General features: G+C 36.4%; 1 protein-coding gene across 8 annotated transcripts in view; it reads right to left on the reverse strand.

The window, feature by feature from the left end:
* The window catches only part of Coa8 (Cytochrome c oxidase assembly factor 8), a 32,147-nt gene extending 16,760 nt beyond the window's left edge, over positions 1-15,387 (reverse strand). The window contains exons 1-2 of one of the 8 annotated variants that reach the window (XM_081740602.1): positions 14,757-15,387; positions 1,869-1,934 (exon numbers count right to left, since the gene is read on the reverse strand). In XM_081740602.1, the coding sequence (XP_081596728.1) occupies positions 1,869-1,934 (66 nt within the window). In that variant the 5' untranslated portion in view covers positions 14,757-15,387. Of the gene's footprint in view, positions 1-1,868; positions 1,935-9,268; positions 9,293-12,327; positions 12,552-13,000; positions 13,613-14,073; positions 14,132-14,263; positions 14,388-14,540; positions 14,655-14,756 lie in introns of those variants that run through there. The other 7 variants (XM_081740607.1, XM_081740604.1, XM_081740606.1 and 4 more) reach the window with 7 other exon arrangements.
* Positions 15,388-18,066: the final 2,679 nt, after the last annotated feature.

Raw genomic sequence — 18,066 nt, forward strand, 5'->3', positions numbered from 1 at the left:
TTCCCTCAAAGTAAGCGACCATGTTTCGAAACCATACAGTACAACTGGCATAATTATCATTTTATATATTTTAAGCATCAAATTCCACGACAGAATTCGTGATGACAAGAGATTTTGAACTCAATAATAACACGAATTTCCTGTTTTTAGTTTACATTTAGTAATTTGCAAAAAGAACTACATTTAAATAATTTTCAGACAGAAAACTATATATATATTACAGACTAGCAGCGTTCACCCCGCTTCGCTGCGGTCACCCCGGAACGCAATAAACTTTGTTACTTAGATAATTTTTACTTTTTCGCTTTCAAGTGATATGATAAAAACCAGAGAAGATTGCAGTAAATCTTAACATTATATCGCCTGTCATTTATGTTAACCCGCCCCGCTTCGCTGCGGTCATCCCGGTGCTGGCATATTGTAAAAGTGTCTGTAAAAATAAGCAAATCAATTAAAAAATTTTAAACAGAAGATTCAAGCTATTTTCCGCTGTATATCGCCTGTCATTTATGTTAACCCGCCGAGTGACACGGTCATGCGGGTTGCATATAAATACGTTTATTTTTACCTATGATGAACTAATAACAAAGGATTTGTACGTTATGGACACTTGAATGGTCAATTATCTCAAGACACTGGTAATTAAAAATTAAAGTGATATGATAAAAACCATCTAGGGTCCAAATCCTAATAACCCCCCAAAAATGAAAGAAATTGGTTCAGCCGTATTAGCGTGATGAGCGGACAAAGGATTTTGTACGTTCTCTTTTATATATATATAGATGAATAATATCGACGTTTACAACCACTGCTTATACAGTAAAGATTATCTGCCAGAATTATAGTTTTTCGAGCAACATAGGTAGTTAAAAAAAGACGATAGCGAGAACTATATCACTGAAAAACTGATTGATTTTTACTTAGATGCTGTTAGACTGTTTTATTATTTGATATACATTCTATTATTTCATTAAGACGGTCCAGGAGATGTGTATACAAAATGTTGAAATGTTAATATACCAGGTTGCTCGGGAAAGTAAACTAAGCCGTCGACTGCTCTAACGATGGTATTTTATTAATAATGTTATTTAAAAAGAAGTTCACAGGATACCAAAACAACACATGATACGTAATCAAATGCAGTTGAGTTCGTTCCTCTAGTCGCTGCCTTAACTTAGATTTTGGGTGAAATGTTATTCTGGTAACACTGTAATTTCTATGGATGGCAACACTGTAACAGAATAATAATATGGATGGTAGTAGAATAATATTATCTATGGTTGTGTTAAGTTGTATTTCATATCTCCTTTCACTTATGAATAAACAAGCAAAATAAAAATGGAAAATTTTGTATGTATTATTTTTACGTTAAGTCAGGCTCTTAATTCTGTAAACTTCTCGAGTCTTGTTATTCAACACACCATATTCATTGTGCTTTACCCTAAGAATAAAGACATGATTTACCCTAAACTAATATGATCAAAAACAATAAAACAATTCGATAGATACATGTTCGTGCCCGTAGCCATTGAATCGAGCGGCATTTGGGGCCTCGAAGGGCTCAATTTCATCAAAGAAGTAGGCCAACGTATTGCACACGTTACTGGTTACAAGCGGGCTATTACTTTTCTGATACAACGTATCAGCACAGCAGTTCAGCGAGGAAATGTGGCTTCCATTTTAGGTACATTATCTCCTTGAAAATTATTAGAAGTTTTCCTTTTATAACTGACTGTTCAGAATTTACTGTTTATCTTTCTGTATATATATATATCTATTAAAAAAAAAAAAACTTTTTACATTATTAAAAACAACTAATTATCTTAATAAACTGCATGAAATTCAAAATATAATAAAACGTTTAGTACCTGATAGTATCTTCCACGCGAAGACAGGGTCCTCGCATTCACTCTATGTATCGCTTTATTTAACATCTATTAAAAGAAAAAAAAAGTTGAGTATTAAAAAAAAGACAATCGATTCTTATCGAAAATTACAACAAAGCATTACAACCAATTATGAAACGAGCATTTCAGTACCTTTCATAAACAACTAATTGAGCGTATGGAACACATATCAAAATTTAACACAATACTAATCTGGATGTGTTTCTGTGATGACAATCAATTTGTTCAATTATTTTTAACTTCTCATCTATATTTCTGGCGAGATACGCGAGCACTTTTCATTACCTAGGTAGAATGATTTTTGAGCTTAGACTGTAAAGATGATCGGTTATTCACATACTGGTGCATAGCACTTCAGTAACAACTAAAATATAAGAATCTATATATTCAAGTTTCGATAAAAATAAGAAAGGCCAAGTTTTCAGCACAATAAGGTTTGCTGATGACACAGCATTGATAGCAGAGAATGAAAAGGATTTGCAGGAAACGTTTTCAAACCTAAAAGACCAACTGGAAAAAACACATGCAAAATGAAGATAAATAAGAAGAAAACCAAAGTGATAAAGTGCACAAGAGCAGGACAGGAAGGGGCAAACGTATGACAAGAGGGAGAGAAAATCGAAGACGTTAAGACGTTCCCTTATTTAGGAAGTCTAATATCCTCGGACGGACGGAAGAAGTGAAAAAGACGTAAGTTCCAGAATAGCGCAGGCTAAACAAGCATTCAATAGGAAAAGAGGACTATTAACATCAAGAAATGTGTCACTGGATGTTGTTCGAAAATGATTTATTAAGACTCTGGAATGGAGCGTGGCGCTTTAAGGATCAGAGACCTGGACATTGAGAAAAACTGAAATATCCAAACTGGAAGCATTTGACATGTGGTATTGGCGCAGAATCCTGCGCATATTATAGACCGAAAAGAAAAGGAATGAAAACGTACTAAAGGAAGCTAATGAAGGACGACAGATTATGAAGATAATAGGAAAAACAAGAAACAGCATGCTTGGCCATCTTATTTGACACTTCGATTGACCACTGTACTGATAGAGGGAAAGGCAAAAGGAAAACCAGGAAGAGGAAGACCAAGAATAGAATATCTAGATGCGGTTACGAAGAACAGATCTTATCAAAGTATTAAATTATTTACAAGTAAACTGTTTTAAGTCAATATCTATTAATACTTTTTATTTATAGGTTAACTTTACCCAGCTTCTGGAACAAAATCGAAAAATCTGTTACAAAGTACCTTCTTCACCATTCATATTACATTGGTAGAAGGCTTCAAATTACTTTTTCGATTTTGTTTCAGAAGCTGAATTAAGTTAACGTGTAAGTATTAATATATATTGTCTTAACCATACTATTGGTTATATATATGGCATTATACCAATGCACTTTTAAGCGATTAGGATTAGAAATTAAGATTTCTGGGGTCGAGCCATGTATGGCCATGTTAACTCGTTTCGTGTGTGAGATCATGTCTCTAGGCGATCATACTACCCGGAGAATTGGAGATAAAGAAAGGAATGGGAAGGGAAGGAAGAAAGCGGTCTGGGACCACGATATTAAGTATCATTCTGGCATTTGTGTAATATGAGTGAGGAAAACCCAAGAATATCCCACTAAGGATGGCTAGCCTGAAAAAAAAGTTCTTCGACCGAGTGTTCCCACTGGGAATTGAACCAGGAACAGCTCGCACCAAAGACAAGAGCGTTGACGCAGTGCACTTTTAAATCTATACCTCTTGAACCACCCAATCGATCTTGATCACATGTCTTACTAGATGAGGTTCGGGCATGATGGTTTTTATCATTTCATTATGATGGTAGAACTTAGAGGAGGGGGAGATATATAAAAATACATAAAACTGAAAGTGAGTTCATTTGTGACTTAATAATTCTTGAACCATCCAACCCATCTGGTTCAAGTTTTCAACATAGATGAGGTTCTGGCCTGGGACGGTTTTTATCACTTCATTTTGACGGTGCAACTTAGGGGAGGGGGAAGATATTTAAAAATGATCGAAAGTAACCGATATTAGTGCTGAGGTCGGTGAGATGAGCAGTGATACTTTCGATACCGTTTAAATGTAAATTCAGACCCGCAACTTGGAAGAGGGAGCAGATAGGATAAAAATGATCTAAAATGACCGATATTAGTGTCGAATCCATAGTTTTCGGGGTCACTGAGACGAACAGTGGCACTTTCGATGCTGTGTCCAAAATGAAACGTATTCTCCCCGTGCAAAGAATGGGTATTTTGCTAGTCTTTTAAAATAGGAAATAGAGAGGTACTGTACATAGAACATTCCTATAGAGTGTTTTCGTTGTTTGTTAAAGTACTGGAATACTCAGTTACAATTTAGATGCTGCACTGAAGTGCAATATGTGAATAGGTAAACATATACATAGGGTCAAAAATTATCCTGTTGAAGGCAATCGAGTATTTTGGTAGAAATATAGATGATAAATTAAAATAAAAGAACAAATTGATATTCATCACAGGAATACATCCAGATTAGTATTGTTAAATAAAGTTTTTATAAACTTCATATTTTGCCCTTTATTATTTGCTTTTTGCGTCAAAAATCAAGGACATTATATATGGCACAATTGCAACCAAACTCATGCAAGAGATCAAACTTGGCAGGTGGCAGACCTGCTGAAGTAAAATACAGAGTGTTTCTCAAAGAAAGTCCTGATTTTAAAAGTCCACATGTACTGATAAATACATACTACAAAAATGGGATAAATTGCAAAATACAAAATCTTCAAGTTTTAGCTGTGCTATTACAAATGCTTTATGTGGTCCACCAGCAGCCGTACGAACATCTAGACGATAGCTAAATTCGTTATAAACTTTACACAGTGTATCCACGATTAGAGCTGTTCTGGCGGCTGTGACTTTCGGTGAGTCTCCTTCGTCATCAATGATGTCATGAAGGTTCCGGGGTCCCATAGGCGCCAAAACACCCACGAAAAGCACGCTGGACCAAAATCACTAATCACTGACTCACAAGTAAAGGTCACGTTTGGGTGAATCGAGTTACTGCCCGGGACATACGTGATAGAGTAGTACTCAGTGTGCTCAATATGTCAGGGAAGTTTTAGGTACAAAGCTCAAAGGGTTTAGAAGATACAGCCACTAGAACGACACATGAAGTATATGTTATAGTCTATTTCTGTACTTGAACTTATGGTTGCTGATGACATTCCAGTTGCTAATGTCTTCAATGCGAATCAAAGTCGCTTCGAGAAGGAATTGCATTCGTACTTGACGTAGCGGGAGGAAGGATTAGTGAAGATCAGAACAACAGTGGGATATGTGAGTGCAACATCTCATTCCTATATCATAATGCCAGTTGTGTCCATGGATGGAGAAATTCCGCGTCCCATGTATGTTCTGGTGGTTGGACCAAGCGGTAGGTTCCCTGCAGTAAAACCAGCAGAGACGGCTAATGTAATCTTAATCTCATTTGCTGGTAAAACAGTGAACATGAACTAGCAGGATCTTAAGATTTTCTTTTAGGATGTCATACGGAAAAGCATTCCAGGTGATAGGGAGAAATTCCTCCTATTACTTGATTCATGGTCTGCAAACAAATACGACAGTCTTTCGTCACAGTGCGTGCCAGAAGGCTTTGCATTAATCAAACGGTTGATACCTGGTGGATGTAGTGGCATGATTCAACCTCTGGATGTTCAATTCTTCCGTCCATACAAAGCCTTTGTTCATTTCATCACTGATACAGCAATAACAGGAAGTGACGTGAATATTTAGCATTGTGACAGGTTCATACAACTTCAGTCGTTCACAATTTACCAGTTGAGTGCTCCTCATTTTCGCAACATAGTTCCATTCGCTTTCTATAAAGCTGGGTACTTGAGTGAGGAACCTGAAAGTTGAACCGTTCCTTACGATTACTGTTTTGACGGAATTCTGAACGACGAATGTTTCAAGAGCGACTTGATTGCGTTTGTCAGGTATGCTCACTGTGAGCAGAGTACTTGTGCGAGACATGCACTCTTTTCTGAACTGCATATTGATTGCAGTAATTGGTAACTTTTCTATATATATCTATATATATAAAAGAGAACGTACAAAATCCTTTGTCCGCTCATCACGCTAATACGGCTGAACCAATTTCTTTCATTTTTGGGGGGTTATTAGGATTTGGACCCTAGATGGTTTTTATCATATCACTTTAATTTTTAATTACCAGTGTCTTGAGATAATTGACCATTCAAGTGTCCATAACGTACAAATCCTTTGTTATTAGTTCATCATAGGTAAAAATAAACGTATTTATATGCAACCCGCATGACCGTGTCACTCAGCGGGTTAACATAAATGACAGGCGATATACAGCGGAAAATAGCTTGAATCTTCTGTTTAAAATTTTTTAATTGATTTGCTTATTTTTACAGACACTTTTACAATATGCCAGCACCGGGATGACCGCAGCGAAGCGGGGCGGGTTAACATAAATGACAGGCGATATAATGTTAAGATTTACTGCAATCTTCTATGGTTTTTATCATATCACTTGAAAGCGAAAAAGTAAAAATTATCTAAGTAACAAAGTTTATTGCGTTCCGGGGTGACCGCAGCGAAGCGGGGTGAACGCTGCTAGTATATATATATATATATATATATATATATATATATATATATATATATAAACGGATTTGCAAAACAAACAACTTTCTCTTGTGTTTCATCACTTAAATATGCCGGAAACACGAACATAAACTAGTTTAGAGGAAATGATAGGTGTTCTGTCTTACGTTTTGGACTATGTACAGGGTGGTCCGGAAGTGGGCGTACCCTCGTTTAGTTTCAACAATATAGTGCTAATTATGAAAAATGAAATGAAATCTTTGAGTTTTACGTCCCACGGTTATGCCGGTTAGGCTAAAGGAGACGGTGATGATGAGGAATGAATGAAACGGTGGAATGAAGAAAGTGGGAGGAAACGGGAGAACCCCGAGAAAACCCACGCACACGGCGTTTGTCCCCCAGAAAGTTCACTTGGCGGGGGCTGGGATCGAACCCAGGACCCCAAATACCAGAGGTGAACGCTCTACCACTGAGCCACCGCGGCCCCCAGTGCTAATTATGATAGAATGTCTGTACGCAGTTACCTTGAAGTCTTAATAGTCATAAACATCGGTATGATCACCATCCATGTCATAACACAACTGAATTCTGCGCTAAGTTTTAGCAGATGTTTTGCGGAGACTCCGTAGTCACGAGGGTGACGGGGTGTTCCACAGCTGCTCGTAATTCTTGTGTTGTGTTATATCGATTGTTTCTTACTTGGTGCTTTATGAAACCCTAGAGAGCATTGTCTGGTTCGTCAGATCGGGACTTCTTGGAGGCCAGGCAACGGGAGCTGTGAAGATGCACATTGTTGATTTCTCCAACTTTAATGCAAATAACTGTTACCAAGCAGAAAACAAATGAACTTGGATAGCAATGTTGCCAGAAAATGCCAAGCAATGTTACCAGACAATGCTAAACAATATTACCAAATAAATGTGGGTAAAATCTAAAACCGTCAGAAAACACCAATTAGGGGGTACGCCCACTTCCTGACCACGCTGTATTACGAATATAACATGTACCTCCATGTAATGTTCTAGTGGTTGTATTTCCTAAACCCTTTAAGCTTTGCACCTAAAACTTCCCTGATAATTGAGCACACTTAATACTACTCTATCACATATGTCTCAAGCAGCAACTCGATTCACCCAAACGTGACCTTTACTTGCCAGTCTTTGCAAACCGCAACACACAAAACGCCTTTTGATGAGAGAACGTTATCTTGCTTCTGTCTGACTGCAACTGAGAAGACGCATTGACTAACATCTAACGGCGATTTTCTGGAACTCTAGGCCACGCCCATTCAAACAATACTCATTTCCTTGCCGGTACGTATCAAGTTCCGTAATTATTAACGTCCAAAATCAGGTCATTGTTTTTGAAACACGGTGTAGATGGATATTTATGTTTGTATTACCAATATTTGTACTCTCGCCTTGGTAATTTGTATCACCTCTAGCAGGAGCACTAAATAACCGCACAACACATTTTTTTCCTAGTAATTTCAGATTGATATACATATTAAGATACGTCATTTTTATTAGTTAGCTACCTACATTCACCATCATACATTCTCCCTATTACCCTGAATGGAAAAGAACTGGCCACTATAGTTTCATGAATTCTGAATTTCTAAACAGCTAATGACCGTTAATAACGATTTATACACAGGATGTGGTTGTAAATGGTACAGTGAGACCTCCTTTAAGGGTCATCTCCATAAAACAGACAATTTTTTTTTTTTTTTGCCCAGCCAAAAATACATTTTTTGTTATAAGAGATAAGCCTTTCTTTTACGGTCGCAAAAAGTCTTCTTTTACTCCCAATGTGTTTAATAGAAGTATCTAACAGAGAAGATATTTTCTGTAATTTGGAAATAAGTCCTCCAACTGATCCAACAGTTGACAAGCAAATTTTGATCAGAAACTAGCAAGAGGAGAACACGGCGGCCAAATAATGCAGACTTTTCTCCAAGAAATTCATAAGCCACGAACTAAGGGACGTTTTATAGAGGCATGACCTGTACTTAAGAATTATATTATCATACAAACATTATTATTTGCAGCACACGCTTCCGTATACACTTCCCTCAGCGATGCTTTTGTTTCTTTATAGACCAAATTTCTTCAGTAATTCGAATACTGACTACGGTATTTAGGTATATTTACATTTATAAGTAATGTATTTGCAATATACAGGGTGGCTCCAAAGTAGATATACAGTTCTGTACTGATCAACTCATTGCTTTTTACATCACTTCTTATTGTTAATCATCAGGTAGACTTAGTCCCTTTATTATTTGTTCTTAATGTCTTTTTACTTATATCTTAAGCTCGGAACAGCCGAATCAAATAAACCTATAAGCTAGATTTGATTTTAGTTTAGTGTCCCGTTCAGCAGCGAGGCTATATGAGACGTGGAATCCGAACCACATGAGCTCCCGCCGGGAATCGAACCCGGGTCTCCCACGCCAAAGGCGCGTACGCTAACCGCTTAGCCACGAGAGAGCTCCCTATAAGCTAGAATGTTATACTTGATCAATGCAGGGGTGTATACCTACTTTTGGGCCACCCTGTATACTGATACAATGACCCTATTGCGCTGTGAGTAATCTAAATTTCTCTAACTTTTCTCTAACGGGAACCCCTCATTTACGCACAAATAATCGGCGTCCGTAGTTGAGAAATTTCACTGTACTCTCAAAGAAAACGGCCAATAAGTGGAAATACGTAATGTAACCCGATGTCTCTTACCTCTTTCATCTTATTTCGATTAACAGACTGCGTTTATGTATAGCGGGTACCCAACGAATCTTCTGCTCCAAACTCTTTTCTTTCTACTATGAGTAACACGGACTGTTCTTGAGATGATCTGGGTCACTCGGTGGGGTTTCTGATTACACTCACTGGACGCATTACTGCCGGTGATCAGGTGGACATTTTGTTTACGAAAATAATGCCAGATAGCTGAAGGTCAGTTTACACGGGGATATCTAACAAATCTAAGAGATTATAACATAATGCAATAATAATAATAATAATAATAATAATAATAATAATAATAATAATAATAATAATATCTACGTATTAACAAGAAAGGCTGACAATAGCTGACTAAAGTTCATCCAGTAAAATGACGACGTAGTGCAGAGTTATATGCAGCTTCAGAATTAAGTAAATCTACAGGTCTATGTGACATTTCGTTGTATAACTTAGGAAGCCTGTAGAACAGAGAACGTTGAACTATAGAAAGCCTAGGTCGTACTATATGAAAAAGATATGTGTTTGAAGGGAATTCGGAAATACTTTTCTGAGAGCAGTATTTCGGTCCTGAGTTGACCGTGTGTGCTTTATACAGTTATTTGAGGTCACTGATTTTCAGACGAGTGTCAGGTAATTGAGTATTTAGACTTCGTAACAGTTCGTGCTTTGTCATCGCACGTGTGCGAGGTACTCTGAACCGTATTATTGCCAGGAAGAAGTTTACAAATGAGTTCGGCCGGGATGGGTTTGTAGGAGCTGCTATTGTCCAAATAGGTGAACAATATTCCATTTTAAGTGAAATTATTGCCGTGTAGAACGTAGCTAACGAACAGAGGTTCCATATTTCTGTTAACTTGTACCAAAGTCCTAGAATGCGCATCGATTGCTTGGTGACAGTGCTTATATGTTCCTATGCATCCTAAGCCCCCTCGCATGACCAGTGGCTAGCGGGTGCGCCTTTGATTCCCGAGTACGATTCCCGGTCGGAAGGCACAAAAACTTTATACCAACATTATTCATCTCCTTTATCCTAAAAGGCATCAGAAAGAAATGTTAAACTTAAGAAAATAAATGCATCCTATGGTCCAGATGTTTGTGGCCGATGACGCAATTTCCCAGATGGCAATGCGCCAAGTCAAACTGCTCGAGATGAGTTGTGGTTTCATGACCAAACAACCTCACTTTGAAACACATGCTTAGAACTGTACCTAATACTAGAGAGATACGCCCTCCTCCATCCTCGTTGACGGAGTTGAGCGCTGCGCTGCATAAGAAGTGGTACGATATTCCCCTGGGAACCACTTCACTATGCTGCACGATGAACTAGAACTGTTCTGTAGGCTAACGATTCAATCAAACAATTGTTATACCTAGCCCTTGTATAGCATATATTTGGTACGATTATTTAACACGAAATGTGCTAGATTACAATCTAAATTTATTCTCTTTCATTGAAACCAAAGTGTAAAATTACAATACACCCATCGTAAAAATGGTAATTTTAAGGTCAAAATGAGGGAATCAATGTCCTAAGATAAGAAGTTTCATTGCCGAAGCGTTTCTGTACAACGTAGGAAACCGGTACAAGTGTACTGTTATTTACGTTTTATGTTTACAATGTAACGTTAGAAGTATCAAACCATTACAACTGCTATATTACGGTTGAAATCAATGAATGTATTCAAAAGACTGTAACATTAATTTCGGGCTAAGTGTCTCCCCTCCTTGGATATTATAAAAAAATATGGGGAAACTGATAGAATTATACGAAATTTAAGCATCAGACAAACGAAGAAGTTAATAAAGATGATCACTTTACGGTGACTAATTATGGAGGAAAATGAAGTACCAAAGTGCGTACTGAATCCGTATTATGTACACTACCAATAGAGCAGATGTGTCAGTGTTTTAAATTCACTGTTTTCGTAACTAACCTAGGAGGTATGTGATGCAATAAGGGAGAAAAAGGTGCCAATTGATTCTAGCAACACTTGTCCTTTCGAATCTCAATGCTATCCTATTTTATACAAGAAATGTACGAATTGATTTCACAATAGGAATGTATAAGTAATCAAAATACATCGGGATCTTCTCTCACATAATAAAGTAGATATACAAAATGCAAAGTGTGCTTCTTACCACGTAGTGTTCCATAAGCAAGACACGATGAAGTGAAGTGTTATGTGAAGGCATTCTATAAAGTAATCATGGAAGTGCCGCAAAGTTGTGCTACACGCAAAGCACGTGTTTTTATGGCATATCAAGTGTTTTTCCATTATCTTCGAATATGCATATACCTACCGTCGCTGACTCCCAGGCGGCCCCTCTGCTGCGCTCCTACCTTGACTTGATTAGATAGCATTCGTGCTTTTCAGTGGCCACCTAGTACAAGTTGGTTCATATTTTATGCACTGCAGGTTTTATGCCAAGCTAAGGACCTAGACTAGAACTCGGGATCTTCGAGTTTGAACAGCCACATGATCTCTCAACCTTAAAAGAAAGTGTGGCTGTTCACAAAACGGACTGGGTAGAGTAGAGGTTAATACATCGCCACGGTATTTTTCCACTCTCTATTAATCATTGATTTCGCACCTATGAAGGAATTGATCTATCAAAAATCAGTTGTTTCATCCATTCATTACATAATTCCATTCAAACACTGGGGTAATATTTAGTTTCTCCACAAATTACTTGGTAGTGATTCTGGCTCACTTGGTCATTATTACGGTTTGTTATTTGTAATTGTGATCCAGTCATGAGTATAAATACGGTGTGGACGTATGGCATAAAAACTAAGTGCATACAACACGTACCAACTTGTGCTAGGTGCCCACTAAAAAGCACGAATGCTATTTAACAAACTCCTTCGGTCACCGGAGAGCCATCACCCTTAATTTCCACTGGCGATATATTTATGCATAATGTAGGAAACATGTATTTTATTTTTACAAATATAGAGATACTAGTGCGTAACAAGTGGTCTAACTATACAAATGGGCTGATTTTATGCGATATAAATATTCTTTAACGGTCTTCGTCTGTGCACATACCATCTGTCACAGATGTATCCCGCGCGGCTCCTCCTGGTGCCCTCCCGCCCTCACTCGGTTATAAAGCATTCGAATTTGAATACAGTTGTTCTCGGGCTATCAGCCAGGTGAATTCCAGGTCGTCCAATGTTTAGGGAACTAACGACATTGTTCTCGTTTTCAGGATGTCTTCTCCTCTCACCTTCTGCGTCTTAGGGTCCTGTCTTAACCTGAAAGACGCAAAGAATGTTGTCAGTTCTCGAAACGTTGGACAACGTAGAATTCACTTGGCTGACTGCCCAAAAACAACTATATTCATCACGAAATCAGGAAAACTTCAATCGCATTCCCACTTTTTCGCGGCCATCTAGCACTAATTGTCTACACTATTTTTAGAAAATAGTTTTTATTACATTCTTCCGGATGCGTAAGGGATCGGATCAGTTTGCATGCATATTATCAATCTGTATGCAATTGATTGAGCAAGGAAATAAGAATGTACTAGTTAATTATTTATAGCACAAAAAGTGAAGTAACATATTTTTAAAAATTTGAAGGTGCATTGTAAATCTACAAGGAAACCAAGATGCAGTTTTATTATACCGATCCATAGATTTATAAATTTTACACAAGAAATTCTAAATAATATTATATACAGTTGTGTATAAGTAATGGAAATATGGTGTGCACTCACCTCTGAGATGCGTACTTAAGTGTACGCATGTAATCTTTCATAAGCTGCCATAAAATTTTAGCAAGTCAGTAATTTCCCCATTCTGTCGAGGAATTTGAAACATAAAATATACAAAACGATAATCATGCCTGTTGTCCTGTATGGCTGCGAAACATGGTCACTTACTCTGAGGGAAGAACATAGACTGAAAGTATTTGAGAACAAAATCCTGAGACGAATATTCGGACCCAAGAGGAACGGGAATGGGGAATGGCGGAAACTTCATAACGAGGAACTACATAATTTATATGGTTTACCCAACATTGTTAGGGTCGTCAAGTCTGGGAGGCTTAGATGGGCGGGTCATGTAGCTACAATGAAAGAAAGTAGAGACGCTTTCAAAGTCTTGACTGGAAGACCAATCGGAAAACGACCATTAGGAAGACCTAGGCGCAGATGGGAGGACAATATTAAGATGGATCTCGCAGAGATTGGAATACAGAGTAGAAACTGGATGCAGTTAGCTAAGGATAGAAGTCAGTGGAGAGCTTTTGTGAACGCGGCATTGAACCTCCGGGTTCCATAGGCCATAGAGTTAGTTAGTTAGCAATTTCCCCATTCTGTGTTGAGAACAGAACCCAAACAACCTCTGCACGGCTTCCAACTCGTTCCTCCTCCTTCTCCTACTACTCCTACTCCCACACTTACTCCTCCTACTACTCTTACTACTTGCTCCTATTCCTACTAGTACTCGTACTCCTATTACTACTTATACTATGAATCCATATATTATAACTACACGTTGCTTGGTGTTTTGCAAATCAGTTAAAGTGAATTTGCACCGGAGAATGCAAGAGCACACCTCGAAAATGATTGCTGAAGGTACTGAAAATGAAACCAGAGAGAAAAAAGTATGTTTTTTTTTTTATGAATTTCTGTGTGGATCCGTATAGTAAAACTGCACGGAAACCAGTGTAGAAATAACATGTAATAATAATTAAACCTAATGACAATAACATGTGTGGATCCGTATAGTAAAACTGCACGGAAACCAGTGTAGAAATAACATGTAATAATAATAATAATAAATAAACCTAATGACAATAACATATTAGAACTGATACGGAAACATTTCAAAATCATTTCATTTCATTTCATTTCGGTCTCCAATTGGACACCTTCTTCTTCATAGGCACGACCGTTTACATCCAGTTGCCTTCTTCCTAATTATGTAATAAATATGACTGTAAAATGATAATATTAGAATTAGTGCTTCGCATGAACCTTTTTCGGTAATAGTATACATAAGAACGTCGTGATCTACGTTTCTTCTGTGTTCTATTACCACTTCTACATGAAATACCATAAATTTTCTACGTAGTGCAATAGTAAGAAGTATCCATGTGCACAAGACATGCGATATGCGTTAAATTCCCCCCCCCCTTACACACACATAGTCATAGATAAAGTACAAGGGCACTACACATGCAGATATGAAGTACAGGTACGTTCTGTTTTATTTTCGTATCAGTCGATAAGTAAATCAAAGTCGCTTTGTTACCCCCTTGGTAAGTTCGTAGATACTCAATGAATAATCCCTGAAAGTATGAGCGTCCAGCTCCTTCGGGAACTGACGCGGCTTTACGTATACTATATCCCCTTTTTCTTTAGAATTGCCGGGATTCAAAGAGTTAAGTTCTGTAGATTTGACAAATTGTGTTAAATAAAATTGTTAAGAGTACTAAATTGTTACAATAAACATTTCAAAATCACCTACTTCTTGTCTTGTCTTGTCTTCTTCACCGTAACTGGTGTTGGTTGAACTGACGATCTAGATGCACCCCTGAAATATTGTGCAACAAATGTGTTTACTGCTTGATATTATTAAAAATGATTAATGTAATTTTTTTTTTTTTTTTTTTTTTTAATTTATAAGTTAATTCCTGTGTTCTGTAGAAATTGAATCATAGCTAGTATGGCCTTCCAATTTTTTGATCCGAGAATACTTTTGTATGAGAAAGGTGATTGACCCAGATGAAGATATAATTTGTTCAGAAGAATTGGTCTTGTATTCTGAAAGGATTCACATTCAAATATTATGTGATTTAAGGTTCCAATCCCCTTGTCACACCAACAATGATATGTCAATTTTTTCCTAATTTGATATAATTTAGTGGGAATCAACGCAGTGCTAAATATGAGTCGATAATAAATTACAACTTCTCTTCTTGACCATAGTATTAGGTTTTTTAAATTATCATAATTATTGATCCTGCTAATTTCCCAATATAATTTTCCAGCTGTTGAGTCGGTATTGGATATCCACTTCTGAGATTCTTCTGTGATATATTTGTTTATCAGATCTTTGAAAGAAACTGGAGCCAACTTAATGTTTGAAATCTTTCCTTCTTTACAAGCTCGTTTAGCAGCTGAGTCAATAATATTTAAATTATTATCTATATCTTCGTGAGCTTTGCTAAAAATAAATGTTATCTTGAATTTATTTGTGACCATGGTTGAGTATAAAAATTTAATATTTAAAATTGTCCACGATGTAAATTTATTCCAATGGGTGGCTTGCAAGGATAGCAACACACTTAAAGAGTCTGTGCATATAGCCGAGTTTTTAATGTTGTTTCTTTTGATGTAAAGTAGCGCTTGACGTATTGCGAATGCTTCTCCTTCGTATATGGAAGTAAACGTTGGTAATTTAAATTTTTCCAAGATTTTTTGTTCAGGAATGTAAAAAGCCGCTCCAACATGTAGGTTCGGATATTTTGATGCGTCCGTGTAGATTAATAACGAATCCTTATCTATGGAATTCAAAGTATTTTCCCAAATGTTTTTATATATAGATTTTCTTATGTCTGGATGATGAACTTTTAAGAAGTTAGGAATTCTGGGTGTTATTGTAGTTAAGTTAGTCTGATAATTCCAAACGTAACAACTGATTGCTGGAACCTTATGAATGTAGCTGTCTATGAATTTTAAATTGCAATATGCTTGAAAAAACCAGGGTTTTTTCTTTTTGTAAGGAATATTTCTTTTGCTCAAAAGAATATCTAAGTCCTGGAGTTTTCTAATTATTGGTGAACGTGATTTTCCCATTGTGTTTAAAATATAATGAAGTGCTTTTTCCGTTATAAGTAGATTTAAAGGTGTGCATCCAATTTCGTTAAGTAAAGCCTGTTTTGGGCAAAATGAAGGTTGCGCGAATATCAACTTTGCTAAAGAGTAAAAATTTTGTTCCAATTTATTTATCTGAGTTTGATTAATCGTCATGAAGATAATGCCATAAAACACCTTTGCTTGAAATCCTTGTTTTAAAATCGTAACCAAAGAAGAAGGATTTATGCCCCACTTTTTGGATGATAGGCAACTTAACAACTTATGGTATTTCATAGCTTCTTCTTGTAGATACGTAATGTGATTTGTCCAAGTTAGTTTTTTGTCCAAAGTTATGCCGAGGTATTTGAAAGAGTTTACTGAATTAATTCTTGTTTGGTGAATTTGTAAATTATATTGGCTGTAGTTTCTCTTTCTATTAAATATTGCAAATTTAGTTTTGTTCCAATTGAGGTTGAAACCATTTTGGGTCATCCAATTATTTATTAATGTTAATTGATGTTCCAGCGTAGATATGCCTTCATTTATATTCTTGGATTGCATGGATAACAGTATGTCATCAGCAAAGCTTATGATTTGACAAAGTGACCAATCTTTATTCATTAAATCTAAAATATAAATATTAAATAAGATAGGACTAAGCTTACTGCCTTGAAGTAGTCCCAGAGACGTTTCTCGAGGAGGAGAGTAGGTATTTTTAATTTTAATAAATATTTTCCTGTTAATTAGTGAATTGTGAATAATCCTGATCATTTTTCCTGGAATTTTTATGTGGTGTAACTTCTGTATTAATATATCTAAATTCACATTATCATATGCACCTTGTATGTCTAGAGAGACTGCTAAGAGATGTTGTCTTGAGTAAAAGGATTTGTATATGTCGATGATAAAAAGAGACAGAGCATCTAACGTTGAATAATTCTTCCTGAATCCTGTGATATTAGACGGGAAGATTTGATTATGTTCTAAATACCATATAAGTCGATTGAGGATTAGGTTCTCAAAAATTTTCAAAGAGCATGTTAATAGCGCTATTGGTCGAAAGTTGTTAGGTTGTTCTGTAGATTTGGGTTTCGGAATAGGAATTATTAGAATTTTCTTCCATTGTGAAGGTATGAATCCAGAGTTCCAGATGTTATTGTAATAATTCAATAGAATCTGTAAGCCAGGAGTAGGTAGGTGTTTATAGTGGTTAAAACTTATTCCGTCAATGCCTGGCGTTGTGTTTTTCTTTATATTGTTAAGTACTACCTGTAATTCCTGTAAGGAAAAGTCTTTATCTAATATGGAATTAGTATTACCAAATAAATAGTTCGTAAGTTGTAATCTATCATTATTAACCGTACATGGAGTAAGTTTCATGTGAAACTTTTCGTACCATACTCCATCAAAGACTGATAAAGAATTGTTGGCTTCAGTTTGATTATACTTAAATTGCTTCCAAAATTTCCAAATTTTGTATGAATTAGTTCTGTCAGACAGTGAATTACAAAATTCTTGCCAATGCTGTCGTTTGGTATTGTTTATTATTAATTTAGAATATGCCTTTTGTTCTTGATATTTTCTAAAATTATCTAAGGATTTGAATTTGATGAAATTTTTAAAGTACAAAATGCATTTGTTAATATTTTTCTGACACTCTGTGCTCCACCACCCAGGCGTTAAATTGTGTTGACGGAAATTAGTCTTTCTATTATCTTGGAGTTTATTTTTATTTATATGCTTTTCTACTATTGTTGCCGATGAAGCAGATTTCTTTATTAACTTAAATATTTCCGAATCCGACGTGAGATTGAGGCAATTATCCTGAATTATATTATTATATTCAGTCCAGTTAATCGCTTGTGATACATGCTGTAATTTAGAGTTGAAAGTAAACGTATTATCTGAAGCAGAAGAAGTACAATACCTAGTCTTGTGAGTTTTGAAAATTATCGGAAAGTGATCACTATGACATGGAT

This window comes from Thermobia domestica, chromosome 15 (assembly GCF_964235325.1).
Source record: "Thermobia domestica chromosome 15, izTheDome1.hap1.1, whole genome shotgun sequence".
Classification (NCBI taxonomy): Eukaryota; Metazoa; Arthropoda; class Insecta; order Zygentoma; family Lepismatidae; genus Thermobia; species Thermobia domestica.